The sequence below is a fragment of the Aythya marila genome (genome assembly GCF_965140915.1).
Source record: "Aythya marila genome assembly, chromosome: 2".
Classification (NCBI taxonomy): Eukaryota; Metazoa; Chordata; class Aves; order Anseriformes; family Anatidae; genus Aythya; species Aythya marila.
This window is the reverse complement of record NC_139043.1, coordinates 4075399-4092176: the sequence shown is the minus strand read 5'-3', so window position 1 is coordinate 4092176 and position 16778 is coordinate 4075399. Positions and strand designations below refer to the sequence as shown.

At 34.5% G+C, this 16778-nt stretch overlaps 1 protein-coding gene across 4 annotated transcripts in view; it reads left to right on the top strand.

Annotated features, from left to right (window-relative positions):
• Positions 1 to 16778, top strand: part of ADCYAP1R1 (ADCYAP receptor type I) — a 143755-nt gene that overhangs the window by 123856 nt on the left and 3121 nt on the right. For 2 of the 4 annotated variants that reach the window (XM_082755141.1, XM_082755140.1), the window contains 3 exons: positions 11449 to 11578; positions 11771 to 11812; positions 13455 to 15563. In XM_082755141.1, the coding sequence (XP_082611267.1) occupies positions 11449 to 11578; positions 11771 to 11812; positions 13455 to 13643 (361 nt within the window). In that variant the 3' untranslated portion in view covers positions 13644 to 15563. Of the gene's footprint in view, positions 1 to 6295; positions 6380 to 11448; positions 11579 to 11770; positions 11813 to 13454; positions 15564 to 16778 lie in introns of those variants that run through there. The other 2 variants (XR_014317056.1, XM_082755139.1) reach the window with 2 other exon arrangements.

Below are 16778 nucleotides of genomic sequence, written 5' to 3'. Positions count from 1 at the left end.
AAGGAAGAAGGCATTGAAAGCATAAGATTTTCTATTTTTATTTTTTAATCTGGAATGGTGAAATGCTCATGAGGCTTTTTTTAACTAATATTGTGCATAACGGTAGCCATGTGGTGGTAACTGGTTAATTCCCCAGAAGAAATTTTTCTCACCTTGGATAATATGAAAACTCACTTAAAGGCCACCAAGTTGCAATGGCTTAATATTGAATTCAGTCTTAATGAAGGTGGTTTAAGCAAATGTATTTTACCTCACAATTCGGCCAGTCTAAGGTTGTACACATGGCTTACATCATAGTTTTAGAACTCCAGCTCCTGTGCATTAGTATCATTACAGAGAGAGTTTCTGAACTGTAATTTGTCTTACTCCAGTTGAAATCACTGGTGTTGTTCAGATGATTAAATGCCTGAAAGCCCAAGCCTTTTCAACAAAAACATCATTCTCTTTTCTTCACTAAGGAGGGTTAAGGAGATGGGTTGAAACTTGGATCCTTCCCCACAGGGATATTCTGAAATATGTAAGGCAGGTGAAGCACAGCAACATAACTGAAGCTTTAGAGCTCCAAATTATGTAAACCCAATGTAGCTACACCAATGCTGAGCTTTGTTGGCTGACCAGACTAAGACCTGTCTATAACGCTTGAATGTCCACTTCTTCTGCCTGACTGAGACAATAAACACACTGCAGATTTTACTTGTTTATATGTTTTAAAGATTATGAGGCATAAACTAATCATATTCTCTGATGTTTAATGGTTGGATTTGGGCATACATAGTCACTGTTTCAAGCAGTAAACCTAAATTCAAAATCATTTAAGAATCTTGTTTGATGTGGTACATTTTTCTCACTAAACACACTATTGTCTCCTTCCCTGAAGTTATGTTAATGCACCTTCATCAGAATTAGTCCATTGTGCATGACATTAAGTTATATTCTAGAGTCAGTGAGAATAACCTATCATGTGGAAGTAGAATCTCAGAGTTAATATAGAAGGATGAGGACATATAATTTTGAGGTTACATTTAATTCAAGTCTATTTTTTGATGGAAATACTACTTGTTTTCTTCTCTAGAACACAGCTAAACTTTAAACTTTACCTCTTTACTTTTTGACCTTTGAGTATAAACAATTGTTTTCTCTATCCTTGCACGACCACCCTATAGATGTTAGCAAAGTCAAGAATGAAGAAGCTAGAGTTGACTTTTGTCTCTCTTTATCCACTCTGTTTCACTGTTTCATCTTCAAGGTTCAGTACTGGAAAAACAAATATATATATATATTTATATATATAAAATATATATATATATTTTGGCCAAGAAGTTTCAGTTCTAATTAGTTTTTGTTAAACATCTATTTTTAACTGCATCTATAGTCTGCAAACACTAATCTGGTCTCATTCTCTGTAGAAGAAGTACAGGTTTCCTCACAGACATGTAATTTCCGTGTCAGTTTTATTTATTTATTTATTTATTTTACTTACCATGCTAGCTTTCAGTTTCAGTGATTAGATCTGTCTTTGGTGGAAATAAAATGTACACTCATGGAGAAATTTTTCTCCATGTGTTTTTTTTTTAAGTGGAAGCTTTGAAATACATAAGACACTCTTGTGAGAATTCCTGCATAAACAAGTCTGAAGTTCATTGCCTTTCTTAGATTCATAGACACAAAAAGTGAAAATCTTCTGTGTTTCTACAAATCACTGGGGAAAAAACTAAATAAATAAATAAAAATAACCTGAACCGTGCAATATGCTCCTACTCAGAACAGAAAAATAAATAGATAAAAATAAAAAATAACCTCATACATGTTAAACAGATGGAATAAATAAAAATCTACCACCCAAGGATGTCAATTGAACCAATGTGTTTGAACAAAGACTGAAAACGTGATGTAACACTTTGCCTCATTTATCCAAACTTGTTTTCAATTTATTCCCATTTGTCAGAAGATGAACCTAGAATACCTCAGACCCCTTAGAGATATCAGAAGAAAGTTTTTTAGTTTGGTGGTTTCAGGAGTACAAAGTAGAACTTTATAACTATAACTTTATAACTAGACTAAAACATGACTAGACTAGGACTTTTGGACTTGTTTTCAATTGCAGAATAGAGAAACAGCAATAGCTTTTTACTGAGAGCACAACAATGGTTGTACATTTAGAAAGACAGTATAGGATCCAACTGATTTAATAGGCTAATCATATTGGTCTCTTGTAGTCAGTAGAGATCTACCCGTTTCATTGAATAAGATCCTTGGTAACCTCTTATTTCATTATAAACAAGATGTTAAAAGAGGGCAGACAGATCTCATATAATATCTGTTTCTCACCACTGACTGCAAAGTGAGTATGGGATGACAGGGTTAGAGGCAGATATCTATATTATAAACTGCGAAAGTTACATGAGATGAAACTAAATAACCACTTTGCTGAGTAGCATCCGTGCTTTTTATTCTGTCTGAATGAGAGAAGTGAATGAGTCTACTTGCATGCAGTGGATAGCGCCCACATTCACTGCAGTGGGGTAGGATTGTACAATCCTTGCTTTTTGCTCACATTTGATCTGTAAATAAAGGATTTCTGTAAAGCTAGCTTGTGTTTTGACCAGTAAACAAGTCAAGGTGCAAGAAATCCTTAGCTACTGAGTAGCAAGGAAAGGATTTCCCACAGCCTGTAGCAATATCGGATATAAATATTAGATGGTACAGCTGCATTTTTCAGTTTTTCCGCTCTCTCTCCCATACAATCTTTCAACTTTCACTTTGGTTAACTTTTTACTGTATTTTCAGCAGTTATTTCACTAGTTTGTTTCTACATTTCTTCCCTACTGCTACATATTTTGTTTTATTTTTCTTTTTCAGTGACTAGGTTGCCAATCCTATTTGGAGTAAGGTTACATAAAATTATTTGAGCAGGGTGCACAAAGGTTCTTAATGAGGCACAGTATTAAATTCTGTTAATCAAATTCTACCTTCATTATGTTTTCCCAGAGGCTCTACCTTCAGCATATTCAGAGACAACCCACAAACTTTTCCTTTCCCTGTGTACTATTAATGACCAAAACCCAGAGCCCTGATTTTTCATTATGTATGTACAAGGGCTTGGTAAAAATGCATAATGTCACTCCCCTGAAAAAAAAAACAAAAAAAAAAACATACTCATTTTACTTCTCCTAAGCATCTCTGCAAAACCTACAAAGTCCTTAGGACTGAATTGCAACTACTTTTGCCTCAAATTTGTGAACTCTCTCATTTGCATTAACTTGCTAGACGTAAGGTGTTCAGTCTGACAAGATGGTCTTCAGCCACATCATACATCACTCATTTCATCCTGGGAATGTTTAACTTTTTCTTTCCCCTTCCACCCTAGCACCCTCCCTCTTCCTTCCAGATGCAGCTGCAGTCCATGCACAGGACACATGCGGTGAGACTCAGCTTGTTTGCCTTTAGCTGTCTAAAGTCTCGTATTTAATCTAAGCAGTCTAGTTGTTGTCTATGGTCAAATCGAGAGACCAGGGCACCTCTCCATAAGACAATGCATCCCGTATGTCTTAGATGCCTCTGTTGCATAGGTTAGACCAACCTCTGGAAGTGCCTGTTTCTTTCCATGATTGAGTAAGTTAAAGATGGTAGTTCAGTTTAAATTCTTCTTAGATGCATATAGTTAAACGTGACCAGTTCCATTTTGTTTGTGCCTACAGAAATCTGAGGCTTCTGCCCTAATTCATGTAATGTTTTGATATCCATAATCTCATTTATATTATTTTTCTCTTATTTAGTTATTTTTCCTCCTTTTCATTTCTTTCTGATTCTTGCCTCTTCTGTCTTTTCTCTTTCTCCATTTCTTTCTATTGATGTTTCAACTTTGCTTAAAAATAAATTAATAAATAAATTAATAATAGCAAACTGAAAAGGAAAGAAAACTCTTGTCAGTTCTATATTCTGAAGATTTTAAGTGACTTTAAAATATCTAACATCAGGGAGATGATTAGGTAAATTAGATATGATGACAGAAAAATGTTAAAAGCATGCTAAAATATCAACATTTTCTTAAGAAATGCTAAAGAAGTTTTCCATTCTAAGGTATGATCTTACCCTCATTGGCAGTAGAATAGCAGTTATTTCTTAGATATCTTTTTTTTTTTTAGAATCAAGTCTTACCTTTTCGATAATTATATCAGAAAAACAAATGCTGTCATATTAGTTCTACTCACTATAATGAAAGTCAATCCTTGCCAAATAAAACAGGACATAATCAGTAAAGGAAAGAGTTATAATCAGTGACATTTTTTTTCCAGATTACCTGTGCAGCTTCAAGCATGTCAGTGAAGAAAACAATCTGCCACTACACCCCATAACTAAGATTTTTAAAAGCGATTATTGATTTTTAGATTATTTGATTTTTAGTTCATTTTCAGATTATGTACCTTAAAATGGATTCATAAACACCATTTTTCAGCACAAGCTGGGCAGCCCTGTTGTGGTAAAAGTTGTTCTGATAATTTTCTGCTGTTTCAACTCAGGTTATCCAAGAATGAGACACTCAAAATCCAGTCACTTTTGAAAGTCTCAGCCATTGTAAAAAGGAACTTTCTCTGAACTTTTTTAAAACTTTCATCCATGTTTTTAATCAGTTTTAAATATTGAGTAAAGCACAACTCACTTCTGTAAAAGACAGAGGTAGTGCAAAATTTATTCAATAAATGATTCTGTAAAAGGAACAGTCATTTTCATATTTCCTTCAACTTCCTACAAGAAGAGTTTTGTTTTGTTTTCTTTTCTTTTCTTTTTGCAAGTTGAAACATGATTGATTTTTCTATCTGCTGGATGTTTGCATTCCACTACACTGTAATTTTTCCAGCTCTTAAGCTATAGTCTCTATAGTCACTAATAGAAATGTAGGTTTTTGATTATCCTACAGGGGAAAAAAAAAAAAAAAAAAAAAAAAAAGAGTCCCATTAAATGGGATTGGCTTAAAAGTGTTACCAGTAGGGAGAGATTTAACCTGTTTTCAACTTACTTTATTATACTGTTAAAGCTATGAAGTGTTTCTTCCATCTATAACTAGATGAACAGAAATCATAGACCATGCATATTAGCAGAGAAACAGAAGCAGCTTTTGATTCACTTTCTAGGCAATTGCTAAAAAAAAAAATTAAAAAAAATAATAATAATAAAAATAAAACCAGAGTATCCTTTAGAGTCAACAAAGATTTAATCAGGACACTTATTGGAGTTTTCTATTCAACCCATCCTAAAGTAGACATCTAAAATAGATATAACTAGACCAACAAGTATGTACTTCTCACATGACCATCCCTCTGATGATTCCCAATGGGCCAATTCATGTCCGGTTTAGTTAGACTGTAAATATCCAATTATTACTGTAAATATCCAAGCTTCACTGAGGTGAATTCCACCAAAATAACCATGTGTTGAAAACAAAACAAAATATCAAACAGAAATCCCCACATATACCTCAACAACAGATTCCTATTGTTAATTCTCATGGTTTAATTTTTAAAGTCTGACATAGCAGATACAACATATCTATCCCTCAGATCCTTCAACATGCTTTCCCATGTTGTTTCAAGATTACTATTTTTAACAACTGATTCAAATTAGCCTCTCTGTGGTTAATTTTAAATGTACACTTCCCATTCTCTATAGTTTCTTTTAGAGTACAGCATGTAGGGATCACAGTTCTGGTCTATCATAATGAGCCTGCTGCTTATACAACCCCACCTTTCTTAGTGTGCTGGACAAAAAATAATATGTATCTGGTCAAAGAAGTGCTTTGGTGTCCTTAGTAGTAATCTTCACTAGAAAGAAGGGATTCACACCACCTTGGGTATTTATACATGAAAATTAAGAAATCTGCTCCAACTTCACCATAGATTAATTTCCATCCTACAAGTTTATGTTATTATTTGATTGTTCTCCACAAGCGTGCAGTCAGCTTTCATTTAATATATTGTTCTGTTACCCTCTGTACACTACCAGACTGCAAAAGTCATGTGTATTTTGGATGCGTAAAACTGCCCACCTGCCTCCAGGTTGTTTGATCTTTGGTTTGTCTGTGAATCGACACATCCCAGTTGCCAGTGACACCCAATGCATTTTATTTTTATTTTATTTCTTTATTTTTGCTTCAGTCAAGCAGCTGTTTTGTGTTGTAACTTCATTCTGTCATGTCCGCTTTCCATCTTTGTGATGTGTCTCATGAAATGTGTTGAAAGTGACCTACCTTGGCCTGTTCACAATATGCTGAAAAAAATGCTAATCTTGTCATATTTAGCAGCTGCGTTCAGAAATGCTACTGTAAGCCTAAGAGGGCTAACCAGCACTCTTGCAAGATGTCAGAACTATCAACCATTACCCTGTAAGTGTACGCAATCCTGTAACATTACTGTGTTTGTATGAAGCATGTTGCAAATAAATGATTGAATATAAGCAGATGGGTAGTAACTGAAGAGCAAGCATTCATTTAGTTATTGTTGCATGTAGAATTTTTTGTTGTTCTGTGCTTTTGCTGATGCACCTTGATCAAAGATTTAAAAGCTTTTTTTTTTTTTTTAATTTGTAATTATCACTGATGCTATTTATGATTTTGGATAGTGTCTCTATAGAAACTATTAATAGATAGTCTTTATTATACAGCAAAGTGGTGTTCTCTGGTCATTCTGAGAGGAAATGTTTCACCTGAAAGTTTGCTATAACAGTAGGGGTAGAGTAGGGCAGGCTTGAGTGAATCAGACATTCAGTTGGTGTACAAGTCCGATGAACTGAGTGAGGTTTGTCAGTATACATGAAGGGATGAGGAAAAATGTGTCTTTTTGTTTAGAGACAAGAACTAATAATGTTCTCATAGTGCATCTCACTCTCTGTTACTTGTGCAAGAAGCCCACAGGATTTGTTTAGATGAGATGTGTACCTTTCAGAAATCTTATACTCTATACTTTCTGGTGAACATTCCCCTGAATTTTATATCAGGCTTATGAGTGCAAATCAACACTCCCAGGGATCTCCGGCTCCACTGATCCACAAGTACAGCATTTTGCTGAAGAATAGTATTTGCTGAAATCATTAAGGAAAACAAATTTTTAGTAACTTACAGTTCTGTAATTTGATATGTCTTCTTACTAACAAAACCCATTTTAAGCATGAATATAAGCTTCCCCTGATTGTGATTCTACATCTCCTCAAGGTATTTAAAAAACAGAGCTCTGACAATGCTCAAAAGATTCAGTCAACAGACATATGTCATGCAAAAACAGGTGGAAAGAATAGAGACTAGCAGAGAGGCAGGCAGCAGGTCCATTTTCTGCATGGAAAGAAGTCTGAAGTCTAAAAAAAGTAGTGGCAAAACTGGGATGCACATTTAGGAGGAGATACTTTAAATACAAGGTTCTCCTCTTAACCTTAACAAAAATATAAATTTTGTGTTGAGCCTTCGCAGGGAAACAAACTTCGTGTTAAGTGCAGTACTTCACAAAGACAGAGGACTGACAGCTGCCAAAGGTGGAATTCTCTACATAGTCAATGGCAGGGAGAGTTCAGCCTAAACAGGAGGCCAGAAAAATTATACACTTCCCCCCCCAAAAAAAATTTAAACTGTACTTTTTGTGCCAGAAATGGAAATCTCAGTAAGCCTCCACTGCTTTTCAAGCCGTTAGTCTGAAAACATGATTTATACATGGGAAAATAAAGACATCATCAGTTATTGTGTCTAGGTCTTGCCTCAAGTCTTCCAAAGTCCTACAGACCTATTTAAGCTTTTGGATAAGATATGTACCTGTCAGGGAGAATACAGACATTCACGAAAGTCAGGTTAACATGTTAGCATCCTTTAGATAAAATAGATTCTCTGGCTTATTAAACAGGAGATCTACTAAGCATATTACTGATGGTAACATCCTTTATCTTCATGGTTTACTGTTTATCTTTCTATTTGAAATATTGTCATTAAAACTTTTTGCACATATTCATCACTGAGTTAGGACCAAAGAGACGGAATTCCTCTGATCTAAACTTTACAAGTCTTTTATCGCAATTTATGTCACAAACCTAGTCTAAACCTCCTTTACAGTCAATAGAGAAACATGGAGATGACATTTAAAGGACTTAGGAAGAGACAATTCATCTTCATACATAAGTGCCTGTTACTCTTTATTGACAATAAAGGGAAAATATAACAACAATTTTCCTCAAAGCCTGTGGTTTTGAAGGTCTTTTGCATCGTTTGAAAGTCTGTGATAGTCTCCAAAAAGTTGAATGATAAGATTCTCTAAGCACAAGGCAACAAACTGTTTGCCAGAATACAAGTTATTGTGTATTTTATTTTTACCTTAATAGCACAGTGCTATAACATCTGTCAAATCTTATGTAAATACACTTTTTTTTTTTTTTTTTTCAAGCTACACTACTCTGCACTTAGTCCAATAGGAGCAGCTATAGTCCCAGGAGAAAAGGTTCAAGACACTATTTCAGTGGGAATATCTGGAACTAATGGGAGTGAAAGCTCTAAGCTACAGCTTTCACCTCTATCTCAAAGACAGAAAAAAAAGTAACAACCACAAATTTCCTCAATCACTTCTTGAGCTTCATGTCACCTGGTGTAGAAGACCCATGTTTTTTAATGCCTGCCTTCAGTTATTGAAAATAACATCCTCACATATCCAGAGCAGATTTTCTTACAGTTATATCTGCAGATTGTGAATCTAGAGATATATCTTTTTTGTCACATTCAAAGAAGCTGGAAGAACCTATTTAGACCATTTAGACCTCATTGGTGCTTGTTGCCTGTAACATCTCTCTTTCTCTCTCTATATTTCATTTGAGCAGTAGTTACTGCATTTGTTTAGATAATAGCATAAATTTGTCTCATAGAATCATGTTTTAAAATGCAGAATATGATCACACTGGAACACTTAGTAGAATTTTCTTAGAATTCTATTCAACAATGCAATATGATGTGTATTTTCATTTCCATTTCAAGCCTGGTTTTGTCCCATGTAATATGCACAGACATTTCAGGAGTCACCTGAATAAGTGTGGATGTGCAATGGCAAAATAGACATGGTTGCTCCAGAGACAGGTCAAAGTTAGATGACCTTTCTACTTTTTGTTACATTTATTATAAGGATGTCTTTCTATAATTTCACTTGGTTAAGGAAACACACTCAGGAATGAGGAAAAATAAGAGACACAATTACCTTTGTCTTTTTGGACTAACTTTATGGAAAGTTGATATTCCATGGAAATGTTCATTCCATACTATTGGAATCTGATTCTTAAGCTGTTTTTAAGGAAGGTGACAGATGGAAAATAGAATGCCGGCCTCAAATATATATATATATATATATATATATATATATATATATATGTATATATTTGCACACATACTTTTTTATTATTATTATTATTATTGTTTTACACTTTTTTTTCTTTTTTTCTTTTTCTTTTCTTTTTTTTTGGTAAGTAAGCTTGAAATATTCCTTTACCCATTGGAAAATTATCAAGTTTTTTTCTATACCTTTGGAGAATATGCCTCTTCCAGTCTGTTTAAAACTCATTAACTGATTATTGTCCTCAAAACACTTGGATCTGTCCCCCATGTTCCTTTGTCTGAAAAAACGTGGGAAGAAAAGAGGATGGCCTTGTCTTGGATGGCATCCTTCATGTTGCACTGCTGAGAATTTCACTATATTCTTATCTTTAACATCTTCATTTCACCATTGCACATATACACATCAGTCTCACAGCTGCTGCTTTGTCTTTCTTCCTGATATTTTCAGAAAAACACAGTTCATCATCATCTGCACAGCCATTAGTAATAGCTTAAGTTTTTCTTCCTATTAAAATCTTATTTTCCTCTCTGTTGATCTTAATCATATAGAAATTTCAGGATGAAATTTCAGGATGAAATTTCAGCTTCTTACATTTCATATATTTTCTTCATGACTCCTATGACACTACTGAAGACAACATCTCAAATAAGTTGATGATGATATTATATTTCAAGATCTTATAAACTAATTTAATGATTAATTAAATTACTAATGCCAGAAAACTGGCTATAGAGAAAATTCTGCATCTTTCCCAAAAGTAATCCCCTATGACTGCTGTGAAATACACCATACTAATTCACAGTAATATTTGAATCAAAATAGCATTTATCATTTGATTGTTATTGACATTAAACCCGAATAAAAAGCATAGCAGAACTTTAGAAATCATACTTATTTCTCCTGTTTACAATCTTCATTTGATTTCTTTGTATCCTATTGGTAGTTGAAGATACTATTAAATTCATTACAAACTTTATTTTTTTATGGAGATTTTATGGAGAGCATTATTCTATAATATTTTCTACAATATTTTCATTCCTTTTTATCAATCTAATTTCATACTCATAGAGAAAAAGGACTAGAAGAGACCTTGAAACTTCTTAATCCACTGTACTGAGTCACTCCTGTATAACTTACTTATTTTAGAGGTCACCAAAAATGAAGACTTTGCACTCTCTTTATCTCATTTCAAGGTTTTCTTCTTTCTCTAGTTAAAATACTTTTGGCCAATGTCTAACTTGATATTTTGCATGAACTATGCTCTGTGATTTGTGGGGTCTTTCACGAAGACTTGAAATTTAGTCTGCATCTGACTAATGAATCATATGCATTTAGTATCATCTCAAGGCAAAGTCTGTGATGTGTTTATCACCGCTAGTGCACAAAGTATGACAGAGGGACATTAGCAATGCACTGATGTCCCATTTGAACAGGATATGTTCAAAGAGTTCTTGGAGATATTAAATAAGTCTTCATTTTCAGTAAGAAAACAACATAATTTTAAGGATATTATAGAGCATGTAATAAGCCAATTCAAACTAGTCTGCAATATCCTGCATAAATATAAGGAGGCCAAAAATTTGAATTTAAAAACAGCATGGAGCTCTTCCAAAGGTCTTTATGGTTTTATAGATTTCCTTGTCCTCCATCTATTTCCTCAACTTATTTAAGAAAATCAGTAACACTTTTTCCTCAGAACAAACCCTCCACTGGAATTAAGCAATTATGTGAGAGGTTTATAATTGTTTTATGGTAGCAGTTTGAATCCCATGCCAAGATTTCCCATGTTTCTCATGTTTGACAGTGTAGGAAAAAAAAAAATTATTTATAATAATATAAATCGAAATAACAATACAGGGTATAATGTATTACTAATGTGTTATAATTGTACCAGTATGAAGAAACGGAAGCAAACTACAGTTTGTTTAAAATTACTGTTAGGGAACAAATGGGGATGTTGTATATTCGTTTGTTTAATTATGAAGTGTATGTATTTCCTGAAAGGGAAGCAACAAAATAGATTCTGTGTTTTCTTCTTTAATTAAAGCACAAGTTGTTTATTACAAGGCTGCATTAAAGTTCTTTCACTCTATTACAACAGGAGACTGGCTCGTTCTACGCTACTGCTTATCCCCTTGTTTGGAATTCACTACACGGTGTTTGCTTTTTCTCCTGAAAATGTCAGTAAGCGGGAGAGACTAGTGTTTGAATTGGGACTGGGATCTTTCCAGGTGATTATACAGTGAATTCTGCTTTTGTTAAAAAGAAATCTCTTATAATGACTATGCACGCACAGTTCTCAGACCATGTGTTTATTCATTTATGTATATGCTTTGTGTACAAATATTTTGGGTTTTGTTTGTTTATTAAACTCCATTTTCCAGCATTTCCTGAAAGATTTTTTTTCTCTCATGTTTACCTAGGGTTTTGTTGTTGCTGTTCTCTATTGTTTCTTGAATGGGGAGGTAAGACCTTTAATATTTATCCTCCCTCACCCTCACCCTCAATTTCCATTCCCATTCCATTTCTTTGTAGGAATAACTGTTATTCTAATTTCTCCCTATAACATATTTCTCCATCTACATATTTCCTAATACCTCAGTCTGAATTTCACAATATCTCAACAAAAGAAGGAGGATGTGTGATGTTTTTATCAAAACAAAACATTGGCCTTGCCACAAATGATGGCTCAGATTAATGTTCCCTAACAGAGGTAGTTACTTTGTTAAGTGACTTGTTTCCCAGGAGTCCTTCTGGAGTCAACAGAGAGAGAAGCACCTTGAAGGAGAGACTCAGACCTTAGCTAATCTGACTCATTCTCTGCAGTTACCTGTATTACAGGATAATGCAGTTTTAATATAGTTTTTTACGGCTTTCAGTAGTAAAGTAAGATCACTCATCTTCAACACAGTTCTACTCGATATTTAAGGCCTAGGAAAGATTAAAGTTGTAGAATGACATTCAAGTGTGCTTAAGTGTTGAAATATTCAACAACTTACTGAGGTAACTGTGGACTGTCTTTGTAATCTAGAGGGGAAAATAAACAAACAAACAAACAAACAAACAAACAAACTTAGAAGGTTGTGTCTTACTCAACAGTGTGTATTTAGCACAGGTTAAATGAATTATCTTCCACAGATGTCTGTTAACCTGACTATGAAAAGACTAGTTCCTCACTAATTCCTCACTCACCCCCATGAGGTGGGGGTTGGTCTATTCTCCCATGTGCCTGGTGACAGGAAAAGGGGGAATGGGCTGAAGTTGCACCAGGGGAGTTTTAGGTTGAATATTAGGAAGAACTTCTTTACCAAAAAAGTTGTTAGGCATTGGAATGGGCTACCCAGGGAAATGGTGAAGTCACGATCCCTGGAGGTCTTTAAAAGACATTTAGATGTTGAACTTAGTGATATGGTTTAGTGGAGGACTTGTTAGTATTAGGTCAGAGGTTGGACTTGATGATCTTGAGGTCTCTTCCAACCTAGACAATTCCGTGATTCTGTGATTCACTTAAACTTCTAACTTCTGACTATCCAAATAAATAAATAAATAATAAAGAAGATGACTTAATGAATCATCCCCCAAACACTCTATCTTGGTTTCATTCAGTGGGGCTACACTAGTTTATATTGGCCAATTTCATTATACAGTATTTTTAAGCATGACAACTGTAGAGGTGATAACAGGGAAAACTTCATCATTGTTCATTTTCTAATTAGACTTCTGAGCAGGGATTGCTTTGCTATGGGTGATTTACTCTGCCCATGATAAAAGGTCATAGGAAAGGAAGGGTTCTTAGATGTACATGGATGCAAGAAATGTTGTCTACTGAGAGGTGAGCTGAAAGCAGAAAGCGAAGTTTTCTCTGGGCTGATCCTAAGTTATCTGTAGTCAGAGACACTGAGTCCAGGCTGTTGTTCCCACTGCATGCCTGGCATTCTTCATACACACAGAAGTCATCTCAGATAAAGTAAGGGGTTTTTATTATCATTAAAATTGTTCTGTCATTTTTTTTTTCTTTTTTATTTTCTTCTAAGCTTGATAATTTGTCAGCATGTCCTCGAGCGGCTAAGTACATAAAAAATGACCTTTTGAAGTTTCTCCCTAAAGGTGCAATCAGAAATAAAGAGAAAATGGAGGAGCTGGAAAGTCAACCGGTATTTTGCTGTGGATTTCAAACATCGTCATCCTTCTCTAGCGAGCAGCGGAGTGAACGGGGGGACACAACTCTCCATTCTGAGCAAGAGCAGCTCTCAGATTCGGATGTCCAGCATAAATGCGGAGAATCTAGCGACATGAGCAGCTAAGAAAAACAAAACAATAAATAAGCAAACCAAAAACCACCCCTTTAAAAAGAAAACAAATAAACATAGTTTTGCTGGTGGTATAGGTTTCCTTTCCTTTCCTTTCCTTTCCTTTCCTTTCCTTTCCTTTCCTTTCCTTTCCTTTCCTTTCCTTTCCTTTCCTTTCCTTTCCTTTCCTTTCCTTTCCTTTCCTTTCCTTTCCTTTCCTTTCCTTTCCTTTCCTTTCCTTTCCCTTTCCCTTTCCCTTTCCCTTTCCCTTTCCCTTTTCCTTTTCCTTTTCCTTTTCCTTTTCCTTTTCCTTTTCCTTTTCCTTTTCCTTTTCCTTTCCTTTTTTCCTCTTTTCCTTTTTCTTTCCTTTTCCTTCCCTTCCCTTCATTTTTCCTTCCCTTTTTCATTTCCTTTCCTCCAAAATGTCTTTGATGGTTGTAGAGGTGAAAAAGCAATGGAAGTGTATATATATATCTTTTTAAAAATCACTGTAAATACACAACTGTACTCAAGGCCATTGATGGAAAATATTTAAAAGCCAAGCCCACCTGCTCAATGATTTACATTTCAGAGCATCTGCAAGTAATCTGTTGTCAGTCAAAAGTAACAAGTAATTGCTGTGCAGTTGTGATCCTTGGTTGCCAAACCGATACTAATCTGTGAATGGACATGAACACTGTAATTTTTAAATTTGGTTTTCATTTTGTTTTGTTTTGGATTTTTTTTATTATTTTTTTTTAATACTAGTCAAATGTATCTTATCCTGTCCCTGTCTTTTGGCATGTGAATTTCCAGTGTTTCTTTTTTGAGTCTTAGGATGGAGCTAACATGGGTTGATCATACTAGGAGGTTCAGGAAGAACTCCAGGAAATTAACTTCATGGTTGGATTTAGTCAGATGTACCCAGTGGACTTAAAGAAAATTCTGTGCCAATGTGAAGATGCATAGCTATCATCAGTCAGTGGGGGGACTCCAGGCAAGAGAGATGAAATCAGCTGTCTTTTGCCATACCCAGGGACACTTCTGGGAATGCTTTATGTTCTAGCTAAGCTGTGAATTTTCTAAAAGGGCCATGTAATTAAGATATATCTATATTTTTGGCATTGATTGATTGGGAGTTGATTGATTGATTGATTGGATTCTTTGAATAATAGAAATAACTGTCTCCTCCTTCCCACCTTAAAAGCAAAAGTGAGTTCCAAGATGGTGTTTCCCTGCACATAACCTTGAATCTCCTGCACTTGTGCCCAAACACAGCATGTTTTGGGGTAGTGCTGTGGTGCCTTTGCAACCTGGTTGACTTCTGTGTATTATGACTCTTCCTTCCCAGAGCAAGAGGCACAAGAGAGATCTGGCATGATCGTCTTGGAAAGTAAAAGTCAACTGCATTTGGTGAGAAACCAAACTGAACAATAAGATGCTATAGAAAGAAAAGATAAAGAGTTTGGATGACTTCCCACACCTGGTGTTTTTCTCTCTCTTTGGATAATTCATTTATTTAAATACTGATGTACTTACTGGTTTTGTTTGGTTGGTTAGGTTGGGTTTGGTTTGGTTTGGTTTTGGTGTCGTGGTTTTTATTTTGTTTTGTTTCGTTTTTGAAAGAAACTAAAACATTCTTTCCAACTTTGCCTTGTAGTTAAAGCCACGACTGGTACACATCTACTTCAGTCAAATGTCAATGATGTCAATTCTTAAAAGTCTTTATACATAAAGGCTCTGATGACCAACTAGCTTTCACTTCATTTTGGATTTAGAAACTGATATACATATATATATATCTAAATTTATATATATATGTGTGTGTACGTGTGTGCATATATTAAAAAAAAATAAAAATAAAAAATGAAAATGACATTCTAAAGGTGAAGCTACAAACTGAAACTAATAGTAACCAGGAAATTTAAAATTCAGGCTTGTTCTTTGGTGTTAGTTTACTTGATCATAAGTAAAAAATAAAAATTATAATAATAATAATAATAAAAAAAAAGAACAATTCAGAATTTTAGTGTCAGCTGAGCTTTTAATTTCACTGGTTTTTGTTAGTTTAGGGGAAAAAATGTCATTTTAAGTATAAATTTTTAAAAATAACACTAGCTTCCTTTTTTTTAAAAGGAAAAAAGAGTCAGTTGTGCAAGAAGTATTAATTGTAATACTTAACTCTTACATAGTGCTTTATGGGACATACTCTGCTCTCAGTTGTAGCAGTGTAAATGAATGTAAAAATCACTCTAAACAGAGAGAAATGTTAAGACTGCCTTCATATCATACAAGATCGTTCTAATATGAGACACTTATGCCCCAGTCAGGTTAAATCTACCCTTGTACGGAGGACCAGAAAAAAGATTTATATCAGTTAAATTATACTACAGTACCTTAAATGGGAGTTATATGACCCAGACATTGTTTGCAAGTCTTCAGCACTGGTTTACTGTTCTGAGAGCAGAATTTATACTCCTCTTCCAGACTCTGTGCAAAAATCAATGAAATATTTTTAACTGATAGATTAGAATTTCCTATCTCATTAGATGATGCTAAAAGCTATTTTATAAAGTTTTCCAAGGAACCATAGTATTTGCAAACCAGAAAGACAGAGGGAGATGAGGAAAGTCAGATCTAATATGAATACTTATACTTTTTTTTTTTTTTTAATGAAATTATCTAATATTAGATGAATAGATATCATTTAGTTTTGTATTTTCTGTAGTATGGGATTTCACAAGGTATTATATTGACAATACTGTAAGTGTATTATTAGAACAATGTAAAGTTTATTTTGCATGAATAGCTGGTAGTCAGTTTTCAAGCATTAATAAATTAGAACCTTTGGGGAAAAAAAGTGTTGATTAACTGCCTCTGGTTGGAAATTTTATGCCATGTTTCAGTCCAGAGCAAGAAGGTGTTTAGATCTTTTTTTTTTGGTCAAAGCTTTTTCTAAGATTACTTTCAGATTCTGTTGTTTTCCTAGCTGTCTTACAGTGCTTTGCAATTTGAATTGGTGGATCTTTCTGCAGTGCCTCGTGGGCAAGTGTCCACAACATCAAAACTATCCTCCAATCATGCCCCCTAGAGATCAGGTCCTCAGCTATGTTAGAATCAATACAGATAACCATTGTAATTGTTAGAACAAAGCCACTTCATT